Source organism: Osmerus mordax, chromosome 21 (assembly GCF_038355195.1).
Source record: "Osmerus mordax isolate fOsmMor3 chromosome 21, fOsmMor3.pri, whole genome shotgun sequence".
Lineage (NCBI taxonomy): Eukaryota > Metazoa > Chordata > Actinopteri > Osmeriformes > Osmeridae > Osmerus > Osmerus mordax.
In genome coordinates, this window is record NC_090070.1 from 10,157,410 (window position 1) to 10,174,366 (window position 16,957).

The 16,957-nt window shown below is 46.8% G+C and overlaps 2 protein-coding genes and 1 pseudogene across 3 annotated transcripts; all 3 read left to right on the forward strand.

Annotated features, from left to right (window-relative positions):
* Nucleotides 1–343: 343 nt before the first annotated feature.
* Nucleotides 344–2,897, forward strand: cenpk (centromere protein K). Of its 2 annotated transcripts, none has more exons than XM_067259626.1 (10): nt 344–455; nt 723–842; nt 968–1,024; nt 1,130–1,193; nt 1,362–1,408; nt 1,597–1,679; nt 1,758–1,856; nt 1,987–2,122; nt 2,275–2,328; nt 2,490–2,897. In XM_067259626.1, the coding sequence occupies exons 1-10, from the start codon at nt 453–455 to the stop codon at nt 2,643–2,645; spliced, it is 819 nt and encodes a 272-aa protein (XP_067115727.1). In that variant the 5' UTR covers nt 344–452; the 3' UTR covers nt 2,646–2,897. The 2 variants fall into 2 exon arrangements, with proteins under 2 accessions (XP_067115727.1, XP_067115728.1); XM_067259627.1 differs by having other exon boundaries at nt 1,987–2,117; nt 2,273–2,328.
* A 565-nt stretch (nt 2,898–3,462) lies between these two features.
* Nucleotides 3,463–7,789, forward strand: LOC136965230 (stromal membrane-associated protein 1-like). The gene is given in 11 exon segments (XM_067259295.1): nt 3,463–3,725; nt 4,345–4,478; nt 4,707–4,792; nt 4,934–5,009; nt 5,293–5,361; nt 5,558–5,633; nt 6,108–6,232; nt 6,427–6,652; nt 6,948–7,285; nt 7,518–7,607; nt 7,609–7,789. Coding segments are annotated over 11 exon segments (1,383 nt in total). The 5' UTR covers nt 3,463–3,607; the 3' UTR covers nt 7,654–7,789.
* A 3,726-nt stretch (nt 7,790–11,515) lies between these two features.
* The window catches only part of LOC136965671 (regulating synaptic membrane exocytosis protein 1-like), an 18,455-nt pseudogene continuing 13,013 nt past the window's right edge, over nt 11,516–16,957 (forward strand).

Below are 16,957 nucleotides of genomic sequence, written 5' to 3' on the forward strand. Positions count from 1 at the left end.
TCGCTGGTGACAAACTACTAGTTCTGGGTTCAACGTAAACGTAGTATCCAACTGCCCCCTTGCGGCGAATCGCACACAAGTTTTAGCTGATTCAATCACCACTCACAATGACCAGCAAACTTGTTTTTAACGGCATTAGGGCCTACAATAGACAATATAAAATATGAAACATCCCAGTTGTAAACAAGCAAAATATGACGGACTGGGTACATTTCCGAGTGTACGATCGTTTTCAATCTTAATGTCTAGCTAAAAGTTTACAATCGTCTACACATTGCTAAAAATGTACTTGTGTGTGCTATTGAACGCAGCCCTGTTACGGAATCAAACGTGGACCGCTGGCGGTATTTTGAAACTGGATTGTTGACAAGGCAGCTGAAAAAGTTGAAGAGCTAGCTATAGCTATACTATCTATTTGGGATAAAAAATTAAAAAAAACTGCCATTTCAGACATGGTATGACAACATGCCGTGAAGCAGTTTCAATGTAGCTAGCACTACTTTTCAAGCAAAATATTTTCATCCCGTAATTTTAGCTAGCTAGCCAACAGAGCATAGGTTACTGTACCCTTTTTGCTGTCTACCATATTAGTGCTAGCTAAATGATCAATCAAGCGTTAGACTACGTTATCTTCGTATAAGACCATTCTGTACTTTTGGGTTTGGTCTGTTTGCTAGCCTGCCTGTAACTTAATCGTTCCTTAATTGTTCGTACTTTCTCAGGCGCAAGTACAGCCAAATGACAATGAAGCTAACGTGCCAGACTTAACGGAGTTTTCCGAGGCTGTTCAGACAGAGGAGCTGTTGAACGAGTGTGAAGAGAAGTTTGCACAGCTTCAGATGGTAACTACCTTCGAAACCCTTCTACCTTTGTTTCTAACATCTCTAGATACCTATATGTTGCCTATGCAGTCAACCAACAATTACTGTGAAATTTGACTTGAAACTGCACTCTTTCTGTGTTTCAGCTTCAAAATAAGATAATTCTTTCAGAGACAGATTCATGTGACAGTCCACAAGAGCAGGTGAGAAGTCACACGTTAGATTCTGCAACGTTTTTAAACAAGCTAGCATATTGTAAACTTGTCGTACAACTTACAACTACTTACTAACCTTCTGTTTATCCTCAGTCAGTAAACAGGTTGACAACTATAGCAGCAGAAATGATACAATGGCAAAAAGTAGAGCCCAAACGTAAGTGTATATATTATTTAGGTCATAAACATTTCTTAATATGTTCTAAATAGTTGAAACATGGAGATACACCATCAGTATGGGTGTATGGGTACTGCATTGAAGCCTATAGTTTCCATGTCTTAAACAAGTCTCATCCTCATGAAAGCCATGCTTTGTTTTTCTTAGTGTTGTCTAAGAACCCAGAGGTTTTACATGCTCTGGGAAAACAGGAGGTAAGGTGAAAAGTGGTAATGACCACTCTTTGCTTATATATATATATATATATATATATATATGCTAGCAGTCCACAAGATTAACTATCATGTTTGGAATTCAGTATGGTTTCATGTTTAGGGGATTTATGTTGATGTACTCAACAAGTAACGCCACTAATTCACCTCTCCCAATCTGTGTTCCATAGCTGCAGAAACTGAATGCTCAGCTAGAGATGGTCCTATCCTGTGCTCAAGAGAAGAGGAACAAACTGAGAGATACTCTGAAAAGGTTTTTCTTCTTTGTTGGTGAAAAATGATCTAAACCTTACAGCTGTGTCACATGGTTCAAGCTTTGTGTGTGTTTCAGTGAACAGAAGTGGTTGGAGGAGAAGAAGGAAGTGCTGGCCGCTGCTACAGATCATGTGACCAGACTCAAACTGGAGAACGAGCAGCAGTCAGAACAAATGTAAAAAAACACGCCTGCCTTAAGAAACATTTGTCTTTTAGTTTATAAAGGCGACGTGTCATTATGCTATGTACGTTGTGCAGTGTAATGATACACTTTTGACCAGTATTTGATCAGGAATATGCTTCAGTGTTTTGCAAGAGACCAAGAAGAAGATTCAGAAGATGAAAGATTACCAGGACAGACTGTTGGAAACTCTTGGAGACGTACTGGAGGAGCACTTCCCTCTCCCTCAGAACGAGACTCCCGCCAACAAGAAGAAGAAGGTACTTCCGCTGTGCTCCGATTGGAGCATTTGTTTCAAAGGGTGTACATGTTACGTGCTTCTACCAAATTCGATCTTGTACGGCTGATGATTGGCAAGACAAAGTCTAGATGATTGTCTCGTGATTATTGTCTGTTTTTTATTCTCTGGCAGAACATTCCTCAAGAGCTGAAGAGTAATCTGATTTCTCTGAATGAAATTCTCGAGGTGAGTCCCTGCACAGTATTCATGCCATACACACACACACATACGTCGATTGACCATAAACATGTTTACAATACCCACCCAGTCCTATCAGTCCTGTCACATCTGCAGGGGGGCTTCTGGAAAAGAACACTTCACTCATTTCCCTGTGTTCATATCCTCAGCTACTGATGAACAAGACCCTGGAGACCCCTCATGACCCCTACGTAACTGTCGATGACACCTTCTGGCCGCCATACATGGAGATACTGCTACGCTACGACATTGCCACCAGGCACCCGGAAGACTGCTTCAAGATCCGCCTGGAAACCTTTTATTAGCTAGATGTTGGGATTCTACTACACTCTTGTTTCCACCTTGTCGTAGCACTATTGATATATCACGAGTGTTGGTATGTAAAGAGTATGTGTTTATGAAGTAGTGTCTAAATTGACTGTTTTACGTTCCAGTGGTTGATGTTTTTGTATTTTGAATGCATGAATCCTGGCTCAGGATCAGGTTTCACATTATGTAACATAACTAAGTATACCATTCCAATGATTGTATATATATATTTTCCCCCTTTTAACCTAATAAAGGTGTATAATAATTAATAAATGTACTACTTTGATCATATTTTGAATCACTATTGACATGAACTCAAAACATGGCACAAGAAAACAAAGTAGCACAATGGTTTATCACACGTTATTTTTGTTGGGGAACCACTTGAAAAGAGGTTACACGGCGTTTAAATATTATTCATTTAATTTTTTACTTAATAATATAATAAGCAAGAGGGGACGTGATGCTGTAACGTCGAAAACGCCATTGAACGAGATTAACAGGCATTCATAATATGGTATTAGCCATAACCGTATAAACTGGACTGGATGAAAGTCCGACTGTGACCTCTCTTGTTCCACTAATTGGTAGTCTTTATGGACAAAATGTATTCTGTTTTGATACAATACGTGCCTAACCCATACATTGTTGCCTGATGGAAAGGTAACACACTTAATCATAATGCAAAAAAATTATTTATGTGTTGGCCTCCGTGCGTCACATAAACAACGTCAACCCCAGTCCACCAATCCAACAAGGTTTTTAAACCAAAGTCTCCGCCTTCTTTGAGTTCCGATTTCCTTGTGGGTGTAGAAGAAATTCCGGTTCCGGGTGTTTTTTATACTTCTCTCGGAGGTGTCCATTTGTCTGATTATGGTCTTAAATTACAGTTCTTACAATTCACAGATATTATCGATATATTGAGTTTTATTGGAAAACAGACGGCATATCCGCGAAGATGACGACCCGTTCAGAGAGAGAGAAGGCCCAGAAACTCAACGAGCAACATCAGGCCATCCTGTCAAAAATGCTGAGGGAAGACGACAACAAATATTGCGCCGATTGTGAGGCGAAAGGTATTTACATTTATTTAAAGTTGATTAAATAATGCTATTTAACGCTATTGTTTAGTTTGTACAATAGGTTTTCTCGTTTGATTAAGTAGCACATCCTTCTATAGTTGGTTAGCTTCTGGCTAAGTAACTAGCCATCAAGCTAACGTTTTCCAGTCACCTGACGACATATCCTTCTTCCTCTTAGCATTGAACTAGCTAGCTAGGCTAACGAATGCCGCTTCCTCTTACAATAATGGCTCCCAGGTATAGACAAGTGAGTGCAAGAGCTAGGACGTCAATCAACAAAGTCGCTGTCTGAAAAGCGTGCTAGCTTGCTTGTCTGTCACCCTGAAAGAATGTGGCTTGTCAACCCTAAAAAAAAGTGCCATATGATGAAATTACATGAACACATACAGCACAGGTTCAAGCATGTTTAGCTGGAAGGCTATACTCTTAATAACTGCCATGTCGCTATCAACCTTTCTCTTTCCCTTGACTCTCTCTCTCTCTCTCTTGTATGTCTCTCTCTCTCCTTGTGTCCCTCTGTTTCTATCTGTCTCCATCTCTTTCTTTCTATTTTTCTATCTCGCTCTCTCTGTCTGTCTGTCTGTCTCTCTCCTTCGTTCCCTCTCTCTCTCAGGTCCAAGATGGGCGTCCTGGAACCTGGGGGTCTTCATCTGTATTCGGTGTGCTGGTATCCACAGGAACCTCGGGGTGCACATATCACGGGTCAAATCTGTCAACCTGGACCAATGGACCTCAGAACAAATCCAGGTACTGAAATAACCTTCTTCGGCTGTGTTGACGACGATATGAAAGCTGGCTGGTTATGGAGCATGCTATGTATTTCACCCTGAGTCGTTTCACTTGTGACGAGGAATCGGGCTAATTTTTGGTCCATTCCACGCCCCTTGGCTCTTTCTGTTTCTCTCTCACCATCTCTTCTCACCCTCTTTTCTTTGTTTCTCTCCGTGGCTCCTCCTTAATCGATCTCTTCATCAGAGCGTACAGGACATGGGGAACACCAGGGCCAGGAAGCTGTATGAGGCCAACCTTCCAGACAACTTCAGACGGCCCCAAACAGACCAGTATCCTTAAATAATACACACTCATCCGTTCACACGTGTTTCAAATCACACACACACAGTATATATACAGATTTTTGTTGTAATGCACACAGACAGACACACACTTGTTACCCGGTTACCTCCTTAACCCCTCTATCTCAGAGCAGTGGAGTTCTTGATCAGGGACAAGTATGAGAAGAAGAAATACTACAGCAAGAATGTGACCAATGGGGGGAGTGTAAGTATCATCTATATAAAGAGATGGAGAGAGAGAGAGATGGAGAGAGAGACAGATGGAGAGAGAGAGATGGAGAGAGAGAGATGGAGAGAGAGAGATGGAGAGAGAGAGATGGAGAGACAGAGATTGAGAGAGAGAGAATGAGAGACAGAGATTGAGAGACAGAGATTGAGAGATAGATAGAGAGGGAGGGAGAGAGAGAGAGATACAGACACACACATGGCCATGCACAGTGCTTCTTTAGAGTTACACCTCAATACACCTTCTGTGTTGTGTTCCGCAGCCGAAAGAGAAAGAGACCAAGAGAGAGAAGGAATCCGACCGAGGAGCAAAGCTGCCATCGTACGGCAAGGTGGGATAGCAGTTCACTAAAAACCCCGCTGATGGTATACAACACACATGCCATCTCAATGTCATCCAAACCAGAGAGAAGCCCTGTCATTACTGTTATCTCAGCTACGCTTCGGGTCTGAACTCCCGAGGGTAGAGACGGGTCTCGGATCGGACCGATTGTGTCTGACTTCTCCTTCCCCCGTTCCACCAATCAGAGCGAAGAGCCCCGGCCACTCCCCAAAGTTAGCCCAGCGAAGCCCACAGAACCATCCGTCAACCTCTTAGGCCTCGGTGAGCACAACTTCCTGATCTTCTGGCATTTATGTGGCCCCATTGGTAATTGTCGGGAAATGTACTTGACTTCTAAGAGGGTTAGGTAGGCTCTTGGGTGTTGATGGCTTTGTGCAACTTTGAAGCAATGTGTGACATCGATTCACAAGGGCTTTACCAATTCATCTTGATTTGACGTTAACCGGTCAGTTATGTTTGTCAAGCATGAGCACATTCCGTCACTGGTTAAACTTGTTTTCTCTTCCCCTTGACTCTCTCTTTCTCTGTGTCCCTCTGTCTCTTTCTGTGTCCATCTCTTTCTTTTTCTCTATCTCTCGCTCGCTCGCACTCTCCCCATGTCTCTCTCTGTCTCTCTCTCTCCCTCTGTCTCTCTCTCCCTCTGTCTCTCTCCCTCTGTCTCTCTCTCTCTCCCTCTGTCTCTCTCCCTCTCTCTCTCTCTCCCCCTCTCTGTGTCTCTCTCTGTCTGTGTCCCAGACGCTCCCGCAGTAGCCTCAGCCCCCACCTCCAGCACAGCCCAGAACAACGACGACCTGGACATCTTCGGCCCCATGGTCTCCAACCCCCTCCCCGTCTCCACGGCAGCAGCACAGTTCTCTCAGGTGAACCTCGCGCCGCATGCTGGCACCCCCGAAACTATGGCTACAAGCATCTCGTGAAACGAACACGCGCAAGTATAAAGAAACAAAAGCCAAAGAAACCAAATGGGCCAACCAGAGGCCTTCCGCCAATGTCTTCCCTGTCATCATCATCAAGGCCTAGCATATTAACCAGGTTCTTCTCGGTCTCTCTCCAGGCGAGCTCCAGTAACCCCGCCAGCACCCCGACACAGGCCCCAGCAGGCGGAGGGGGCGGCGGGCCCTCGGGCCAGGGCGACCTGGACCTGTTCAGTGAGACGGGCGGCGGCGGCAAGGCGGAGGACGCGGCCAAGAAGCCGCTGTCCAAAGACTCCATCCTGTCCCTGTACGGCAGCAGCAGTATGCCCCAGCAGCCCCCTGCAGGGGCGGAGCCATACGCATACGGTAGATGTCACACGCACGCACTCACACACCGCAGTTCCTCATAGTCCATTTTCAGTTCTCATACTAAAAGACAAAAGCGAACGGGAAGTGGTAGGAGGGTGAAGCGTAAAGTGACCCTTTTGAAAGCAACTCGATTGTTTCACTCTATCCTCCCCCTCTCTATCTCTCTCTCTCTGCCTCTCTCTCTCTGCCTCTCTCTGTCTCTGTTTCTCTCTGTCTCTGTTTCTCTCTGTCTCTGTTTCTCTCTGTCTCTCTCTGCCTCTTTCTCTCTCTCTTTTTTTCCTCTCTCTCCCAGCTGGTATGTTCATGGGCCAGCCCCAGATGCAGTTCCCTGTCCAGGCCCCCGCTGGCTACCAGGCTTTCCCTGGCATGGGCGCCGCCATGCCCCCCACCACCGTCATGGGCGCCATGATGGCACAGAGCGGGGCGGCCATGATGGGTCCCAACACGGGCATGATGGTCGGCATGACCATGCCCAACGGCTTCATGGGCAACGCGCCTGCCGCGGGGGTGATGGCCATGGCTCCCCGGATGATGGGGCCCCAGGGAGGGGCGATGCCCGCGGGGATGGTGCCCGCTCAAGGCATGTATGCCATCCAGCCCGGACAGCAGGCCCAGTGGAACATGGGACAGGTATGGGAGTTCAATTTTGGGCTGTTTCCAGTGCTGGCTGCTGTTTGTTTACATGAGGCAGAGACGTAGTGTCGATATGTAGAGGAGCTGGAAACAGGAAGTGTAATCAGTTGGTTGTCGTAGCGATGCGGGTTTCCTCCCCCGTTCTCTTTGTCATTGGTGTTAGATGTAATTAATAGAGTGCTCAACCTCAACCACAACCCCCCTCCCCTCCATTCTCTGCCCTCCCCAGATGAACCAGCAGATGTCAGGGATGACGCTGAACGGAGCCCCTGGTCAGATGGCTTTTGGTCAGCCCGCTGCGGCCATGGGGGGGTGGGCGCCCCCCCCCCTCTGGCCAGACCCTCAGCACACAGCTCTGGAAGTGACCCCCCCCCCCCTCCCCCCCTCCCTACCTACTTAAAAAATACATGGGGTGAAAGGGTGTGCAGAGGAAGATGAGAGGATTGCTGGATGGGGGTTGGAAAACCTTGTTGACCCCCTGGGAAACCTCACTGAAAACTGCCGCCGGTTTTGTGACCACTGTTCAGAACATCTAACTTGTATCTTTCCCTCCTTCCCTCTCTCTCTTTCTCTCTCTCTTTCCTGTCTCGTATCTCTTTCTCGATTGTGTGAGTGAATGGGAAGTCGTACAGCATCGCAGGCTGGCAGTTTGTGCCTGTCGTGTTTTTGATCGTCACTCTTTTTTTCTTTTTTTTTTTCTTTTTTTTTGAAAAAAGAAAGAATAAAAATAAGTTCCGACAACATCCATCGATCAACAACATATCAAAAAGCTGCAGGACCAGTTACACAAGCTTTTATTGTATCATTGTATCATTATTATAAGATTATAGAGAATAAAATGAATAGTATTTAAAGGGAGAAGACATAGCTATCATGTCTGTGAATACTGCTCCCGAATGTACAGCGCTGTATAACCTCTTTTAAAGTACCCGTGGTTCCCCAACAAAAATAAAGAATGGTAAACTTAAGTTGTCTTCACTGTATTTCCTGTTAAAGGTGGTCATGTCAGCTGTCATTATTCAGAATGACACCAAAGTAAACGTTCGTTCCAAAGCTTTTTGGATGCAGGCACCCTGCAGTCCCTCTCTCCTTCAGCCTGCTTCACCTGAGCCTGCTTCACCTGAGCCTGCTTCACCTGAGCCTGCTTCACCTGAGCCTGCTTCACCTGAGCCTGCTTCACCTGAGCCTGCTTCACCTGAGCCTGCTTCACCTGAGCCTGCTTCACCTGAGCCTGCTTCACCTGAGCACAGAGCTTCAGCCCGAGAAGGCTGTTTCCTCAGAGAGCCACAATGGCCACCATAGCCGCTTCTGAGCAGAAAGCGAGGAAGATGTTTCTGTGGCCTCGCGAGAGCTTCCAGGAGAGGCAAAGCAAAGAAAGACAAACCTGTAAGGTGAGTTTCTCAGTCATTTTTTTCGACATAGTTAGACTCATAACGAACCTGCAGTGTGCATACCGTGTTGGATACCAATGGTTTCCTGGAGCTCTGAGCACATGGAGGAGAAGTCCATGGGTGGAATCTCTCATGCAGAGAGCATCACCTCCATGAATACTGCCGTGTCTGATTTGAAGAACAGAGATTGCTGATAAGTCTCCCCTGACACATGTATTGCATTTCATTTGGCTTTTTGATTGTTACTACTTCCATTTACATTTAGTCATTTAGCAGACGCTCTTATCCAGAGTGACTTACAGTAAGTACAGGGACATTCTCCCCGAGGCAAGTAGGGTGAAGTGCCTTGCCCAAGGACACAACGTCATTTGCACGGCCGGGGAATCGAACCGGCAACCTTCAGATTACTAGCCCGACTCCCTCACCGCTCAGCCACCTGACTCCCCCCACTTCCATCTATTAACATCAACCGAAGAGATCTTTATTAACCTCCCTGTTTAAGAATATTTAAACTAGTCCCTTAGACTTAGAGCAGTAGGCTGCCGTTCCCAGTAAAGCCTCTAGATGGCGTAGTTAGCACAGTTATCAAGAGGGTTCTCCTTGCATGGGTCGTGATGCTCTTAAGAAGAAGAAGGGGAAAAAAAGTGGTGGATTTGTGGAAATGCCCCACATCACGTTTGGGGATTCCTACTGCATGATGAGACTGCTATGTCTATGTTTGGTTTCACAAATGTTGTATGTGAGGCCATGGGCAGGGGTTAAAATGAATATAGGAATTAATTACACCATTCAGCTTGAATGGTATCCTTTCAAATGTGTCTGACTCATGTTACATTGGGGTGTTATATGGCTGTCAATGGTTGTCTATTAGTTACCTCCCTTGAGTCATGTTTATCCTATGTACAATATTTGGCATACACACAAACGCACCTAGTCACACAGGAGGGAGACATGAGTGGAAAATTACAACTGTGTGGGTTACAGGTTGCCATTGCAACCCTGCAGCAACTCAGACGTCCTGGGCTCCTGTTTGCCCTTTGCAAGCTAACAGTCACGACTTCAATGATGACAAAATTCTGCACCAGGAGAAGTTGACGTCCATTCTTTTTTTTTCTTCTTTTTTTTTAAGTTGACGTCAATTCATGAGTACAGTCACCTCCTTGGTGACGTCACCCAACGGACTTGGTAGTATTGCCATCTGCTGGATGGTCTCAGCCACGTTACATTACGTCATTGAGAGGGAACGGGTGCCAAGACCGGACCCGGTGTTGTGCCCTCAGATACACCCCCGCCTGGAAAAGCACCCCATCGCGGGAGCGCGCGCACAAACCTCTCGAATCAAAAAGTGAAAGATTTTGCTTTGATATCGCAACCAAACGGAGGGGAGACAGCTGTCTCACATTGTATTGTTTAATAAGAGATTAGAAGACTTCCACGTTATTTGTGTAAATAACCCGCGAGGGGTTGTTTTTCCAGGTGTGGGTGTATCTGGGGGCACAACACCGGTAAAGCCTGGGAGTGTAGCCATCATGCATACAAACGAGAGAGACAGCCAATCATTGATACCAGACAGACAGGCTACTTAAGATAGACACAGTGCTACTAAAGAAACTAAGTGACTAGCCTATGCCTATATAATACAAAATTACATTATTCCAAACTGATTTGTTAGCAACGTTGTTTTTTTTTCAGTTCTTATGGCCTCAATTGTAGCTTACCTTGTTAAAAAAAAAAAGTTTTGATGCAGAAGTATAGGGCCTACTTAGATGTATTACTAAGAATACGAAACAACGATACATTTTTGGGCAATTTAATGCCCCAACTGTCTCGAGCCTTTTTACTGTGCTGCATAGAGCGCCCACTTCGCTGTCCATGGTGCTGAACACCATGTTTACACAGATCGGGAATAAGACTTTAAATTAGGCTATTGCTCCAATGACACACTGGGAGCTGATATTTAACATCTTTTGATAATTATCAAAAGTATTCAGAAAATACTTGAAATGCTTACACTATTTGTCTAAGATCTGTGACGATTTATCTTAACTGACCGGTTTAATTGTATTGGGACATTTCAACTCTTCAAATGACAAAAACAGATTATTTATTAGCCCACTGGATTAAGTAATTGTTAGCCTGACCGGATCACGCTGTAATTTCATTGAACACCCCCCTTCCAAATGTGTCTGTGTGGGTTGGTTCTGGGAGAGGCGCGCCCCCTGAATAATGGGAGGGCGAAAAAGGGTTCTGCACTCGTGAGGTGAGAGATCCATTCTCAAATGAGTAAGCGCGCCTCCGTTATGGGAAGGAAGAGACGTGCGCGCGGGGGCTGCATTCCCATTGACTGTTCTATCTCCCTGTCAGCGGCATCAACATAGCGGTGCGAGGCGGTGGCACCGAGAGTGAGTGAGAGACAGAGAGAGAGAGAGAGCGCGAGAGAGAAAGCGAGAGTGGGGGTGCAACACACGAACTCGCTTCTACTACCGCTGTCTAACACAATCCAGAGTCCGGTGGCGGGGGCATCAGAGATCAGCCAAGTGATCCAGGAGTCCCTCGGCTTGTGTCAACTCCTGGCGCGGATATGGGCTTCCGTAAACTGGCTGTGGAGGGGAGAGGAGGGCAGGCGGCGGGGGGTGGGGGGGTGAACGAGAGAGGAGAAAAAGCCGAGGAGCAACAAAAGCACAACCGTGGGTGCCTGTGAATCATGAGCGGGCTTGCACTATTCACACGAGCTGCCACTGTTGCTTTCGCCGTGGACTATGTCGTGAGGTGTGGCTCGTAACGCTCGGGAATTCTGTCAGTCGAAACGACACGCCAAGGAGGGGTGGTGGTAAAGATGTCCGCCTCAGTGGGGCCCCAAGGCGGCCCTCGCCCACCCACCGCGCCGCCAACCATGCCCGACCTGCCGGATCTCAGCCACCTCACCGAGGAGGAGAGGAAAATAATCATGGCAGTGATGGATCGGCAAAAGGAGGAAGAGGAGAAAGAAGAAGCCATGTTAAAGTAAGGGGCTACATTTGCTTTCTGTGGAACCTGAAACACACGCAACACACACCCCCATTCACGAGACCTGACTGTGGCCAGAAGGAAGACACATGCATGGCCATCCGGCGCTCATTAAAACGAACATGTTACAATACCAATGTGCGTATCCTTTTGGCATTGTAGCTACATCGCACATACACACCCATTCAATACAACCCGTTGCATCGCCTATTGTTCCCTCATTTCCGTATACAGCTGTTACGCTAGCGGCGTGCCCTTGCTGGCCGAATTGTCATTGTTGCAAACAATTGGCACCTAAGACGCTAAGAAAAGAGGATTCGGTCATTCCATTCCAAATCACCTGAAGACTACGCTTTGTTGAAAATGTGTAGTCGACAGCTGTGCCTCTACTCAAAAGCCTTTAGCTGACAAGTAGCCTGCAGATTACAGGTGTCAGAGATCCAGCTATGGATGTACCCTGTAAAATAGACGTGATAGTGTAGGCTATTTCGTGTCAGGCTGTCAGCCCTCGGTGATGAAGGCTGGTCATCGATAAGGATGGAAAAACGGGGTCAAATGAGTTACAGGTGTAGCGCGGGCGACCGGGGAGACGGGGTGTGACACGGAGGGTGCGCGAGGGATGAATCATAGCCTACCACGCGACTGCGTGTCCCCCACCTTCTCCTCCTCCTCTCTCCTCTCTCCTTCATCCTCATCTCCACTCATCAGCGGACTAGTCTGTGCTTTACCGTCCGTTCGACACGGCGGCTTCCACCGGCTATAGCCCCACAGTCGTTTACTTAGCCTACTTGGTGTCATTAAACTATATACTGGCTGTGAAAGACACGGAAGATACGTTATTCGTGCCCTCCTCCTGCGAGCAACGAGGGGGACACCGACATTAAGCTCTAATGATGCTTCAAAGCCATTTGTCTTCATACTTGACAGTCAGTCGACTTGTGAGACCGTTGTAAAATATTCGACCATGGGGTGTGGTTGAGAATCGAGCTTCATATGATCCCATTAAGACCTATAGGCCGGGTATTTGAACAAGTTATTGAATGAATGATTGAATAGAGGCTGATTGGTTTCGAAAGAGCGTCAAATACTCCCAAGATTCAACAAATCAGTTTGCCATTTCTCTCGACAAGCGTGCCACATTTACAGAGCGTGAAGGAGCGGATTGGTATTCTCCCCACGTCAAGTGTCTATTCTTGGCTTCCTCCTCGTGAGCGCTCGGATTTACTGGGGGTTCCCACCGGTCGCTTTCCAACACAATGCAGTGACGTCCATCAGACCTGGAAAGAAGCCTCTATAAGATTAGATAATAGCAGTTACACACACACAGAGTGTGCCTCCTGTGCAGATAACCATCTAATGAACACATTTTTAGTAAATGTCGATTATTTATTCGGGACTTCTTGAAATAGACACACTGAATGGGATGTGTTTCTTTGCTTGATGACGTCCTTGTTCTTGTTTGCTGCAATACATTGGCGTGGAGTTCCTTTCCTGGTTTGAGTCCACAGGGAAAAACAGGAGAGACTCCGGAAGAGGAAAGCCTGCATTTAATATGCCATGAGCTGTCCACAGGTTCAGTACATAACGTAATCGTAAGGCCAATCAGCATTGACATGTGACTGTTATCACAACCTGTGAAATAGCTGATAATCCATAGAATGTTTGTGTACATCATCGCACTTGTGGTCTCCAGAAAGAACAGATATATCCTTTGGATATATCAGCGTTAACACTGCATGTTTTTCCAGGCTGTGGCCTGATGCATTGTGGGTAGCACAGGAGTACACCCTGCAGAACCCTTAACCCTTCACAAGCACATCAGACCTGAACCTCATCAAGCCCCGCTTGGACCACCAAGCAAGTCACTGTACACAGACTCACAGTTGTCACGTGATCTAACAAGCATCGATCAGGCAATTATTGATGAGGATGTGATCACACTGACTAAAATACATCTTTCAGGTACTGAGCTGAACATGGAAATGTGCTTTCCCCACATACCTCTCTACCTCTCTTACTGTATCACGACCAAGCTGGTGTTTGATAACAGCAAGCAACTCTTCCACTGGGCCCCTTATCCAGTCCTTGGATCCCTGTGAACCCAAACAGCTTGTGGAGAGATAAGACCATAGATAGGCCTTCTTCCGTCACCCCACCACCTCCAGCTGGGAAGAGGCCAACATCATCCGGCCTCTTTCCCAGCCCAGAGTGCAGTCCCTGGGCTAATGATTACCCGCGGCCCAGGCTCTGGGAACCCAGCACCTGGCTGATTCAGTGCTGGTTGTACCGGATGATTCATCTATGCAGGTGTTGTTGCTAGGAGGAGAGTATAGGAATATTATAGTCTGTCAAACATTGTGGTCTGTCTCATTCAAAGGATGTTGGCTGGAATGGGACCAGTGTCCTATGCGTGGCACTAGGATATTTTAAGATGGTTATGAAAGCAAAGAAAGGTTTGGAAATGTGTGGTGTGTTTGAAGGGGATAGCTCAGTTTTGAATGAAGGCTAAGTGTATGCAATTGTTAATGATACGAACATGGCTGTGAATGAGGTCATACAGTATTTACAGACTTTACTAACGTCAGCAGTGCTGAGTTAACTAAACACTGATGCGGTTGAAACCTTTCACACAACCTGTGTAGCAAAACCCCCTCTCTCTCTTTTCATCTCTCTCCACTCTCTGTCATTCTCTCTCACTATTCCCCCCCTTCAGTCATTCTCTCTCTCTCTCTCTCTCTCTCTCTCTCTCTCTCTCTCTCTCTCTCTCTCTCTCTCTCTCCTCTCTCTCTCTCTCTCTCCTCTCTCTCTCTCTCTCTCTCTCTCTCCCTCTCTCTCCCTCTCTCTCCTTTCCTCTCTCTCTGTCATCCTCCCCTCCCCCGCCCCTCAAGAGCTTTTGAGGTTTCCGAAAAGTAAATATAGACCCCTCTGTCAAATATTGATGCACTAGGAGAGGTTGTGGACTTGTTAGATAAGGGTGCAGAGGCAGAGAGGGAGGGCGAGAGGAGGGGAGTCTACCAGAAAACAACCCTGAGAGGATCCCTCTCTGACACAGACCAGTCTGGGAGGAAAAGATCAGGATACCACCTGTGTCTCTCTCTTTGTCTCTCTCTCTCTCTCTCTCTCTCTCTCTCTCTCTCTCTCTCTCTTCTCTCTCTCTCTCTCTCTCTCTCTCATACACACACACACACAAATACATACACTAAAACAGTTTTCAGTCTATACCGTTATGTGTCAGCTGTGTGGCTAAGGGGCATTGATGGTGTGTGTGTGATTGACAGACAGAGGCTAGTGTTGACATGGAGCAGGTTCCTGAGGGGCCTGGGGCCAGATGAAGGGATGGAGGGATGCCCAACGTCATTGGTGACTGTCCACACAGTCTTGAGGCATACTTGAGCTTTTGCCAGTTTCTGTAACACAGCTGCTCCCCTTAAGACACCTGGGGGGGGGGGGGGGGGGGGGGGTTAAAGTGTGTGTGGTATAGTGTGTGTGGTATAGTGTGTGTGTGTGTGTTTGTCTCTTTCAAACACTTGGATGGTCTTAAGTATCATCTCTCCCAGCGCTCACTTTGTTCAGAATCTCAACAGTGACTGTTTCCTGGTAGTTAAATGTAAACAAAGGCCATTATGTGGTTTCTCAGGGTCCATTCTACCACCTCTGGTACCCCAATCAGCCAGTCTGTCTGATTGGCCCATAGGCATGCAGGCCTGAAAACATCCCTGAATATCAGTCTATCTGTGACATCAGGGTAGAACACATGATGTAACCCTTTATTGCAAGGCATCGCACAGCATCGGATCATTCTGGACTGCAAACTTTACGCTGACCTATCAACATGTTTCTCAACCAGGGAAAGTATCCACTCCTCACAACAAGCAGCACTAACATGAAGGAGTTATCACTATTGTAGATAAACACAAACCGTTTCTTTTGCTGTTCTCAGTCAGAGACGAGGGTTTCAAGGTTTCTGGGAGGAAAAATGTTAATATTGAATAATGGATCAGATCTGAAAATAGTTCTCACTTGGAAGCAGTTCCTGAAATATTTAAATATTCAGTTTGCGGCCGCTGTTGGTGGCACATATATTGTGATGTCCTAACCAGTTTCAGCCCCCCCCCCCATTATTATATTGGTCTAATTAGATGTATATTTTAATGAGTTGGCTTTGTTTGGGTGTCTGCATCATGTGTGTGTGTGTGCACCACTTTTAAAACCACTGCTCACCGAGGAACTGTGAAACAACCTGAAACATCTATGTTCTGTGTGTGCGTGCATGCTTTGTGGGTGTGCATGCTGTGTGTGTGTGTCCACACTGTGTGTGTCCACGCCGTGTGTGCCTACGCTCACTCTTTGTTCTTAATTAGAACAACTCAGAGGCAGTGAGTGTGTCTGGAACACCTGGAGAAATGTTGGAGCTGGGTGTGTGTGTGTGTGTTGAGATGTGTGTGTGTGTGTGTGTGAATACTTCTACACGTCTATCTTCTCAGTGGGATGTCATCTTTCCTCGCCTCGTTTGTGCAGGAACTGGGCGGCACGTCAAGAACAGCCGAACATTCTGTTCTCTCTGGCCCTCACTGTTTAGTGGAACAGCAAATTCTGAGAAGCAGTTTTTGGCAGTTGTTAGGTCATAATAATAGTGTGTGTGTGTGTGCGTGTGTGTGCGCGTGACAGGGGATGGGGAGCGTTGGTGTGTGTGTTATTTGTCGCACTCATTACGAATTGTGTGTGCGGGCGTGTGTGTCTCAGGATCATTAAGAGTTCAGAGCGTGTCCCAGTTCCCCCCTCCTCATCTCCTGGTGGGAATTGGCCTCCTGTGTGTTTGTGTTTGCTCCTGTGCGTGAGTGCTGTGTGTGTGTGTCGCGCCTGTGTCTATTGTGTACACCCCTACATCTGGGCTGCACAAACCTCATTAATCATTACCTGCTCTACTCACTCAGCTCCTCTTGGATCTTTGTTTGTCTTGTAGAGCAGATTTTAGGCTTTAGGATGTAGGCTTTAGGATGGAGGGTTTAGGATGTAAGGTTTAGGGTGCATAGAGTGAGCTAAGCAGCCCTCAGGGACGGCTTCTCCTGAGGGCTATTCTCTGTGTCCTCCACAGGCCTCCTTCCTACCTCCTCTCCTCAGTTCTAGGAAAGAATAGGCGGCATGGGTGGGGCACAGGCGTAAGGGTATCCACTCTCACCCAACTCTCAACGTTTTCCCAGTATGGAGAGAGAGGGGGGGGGAGAGAGAGAGAGAGGGGGGGGGGGGAGAGAGAGAGGGGGGGGGGAGAGGG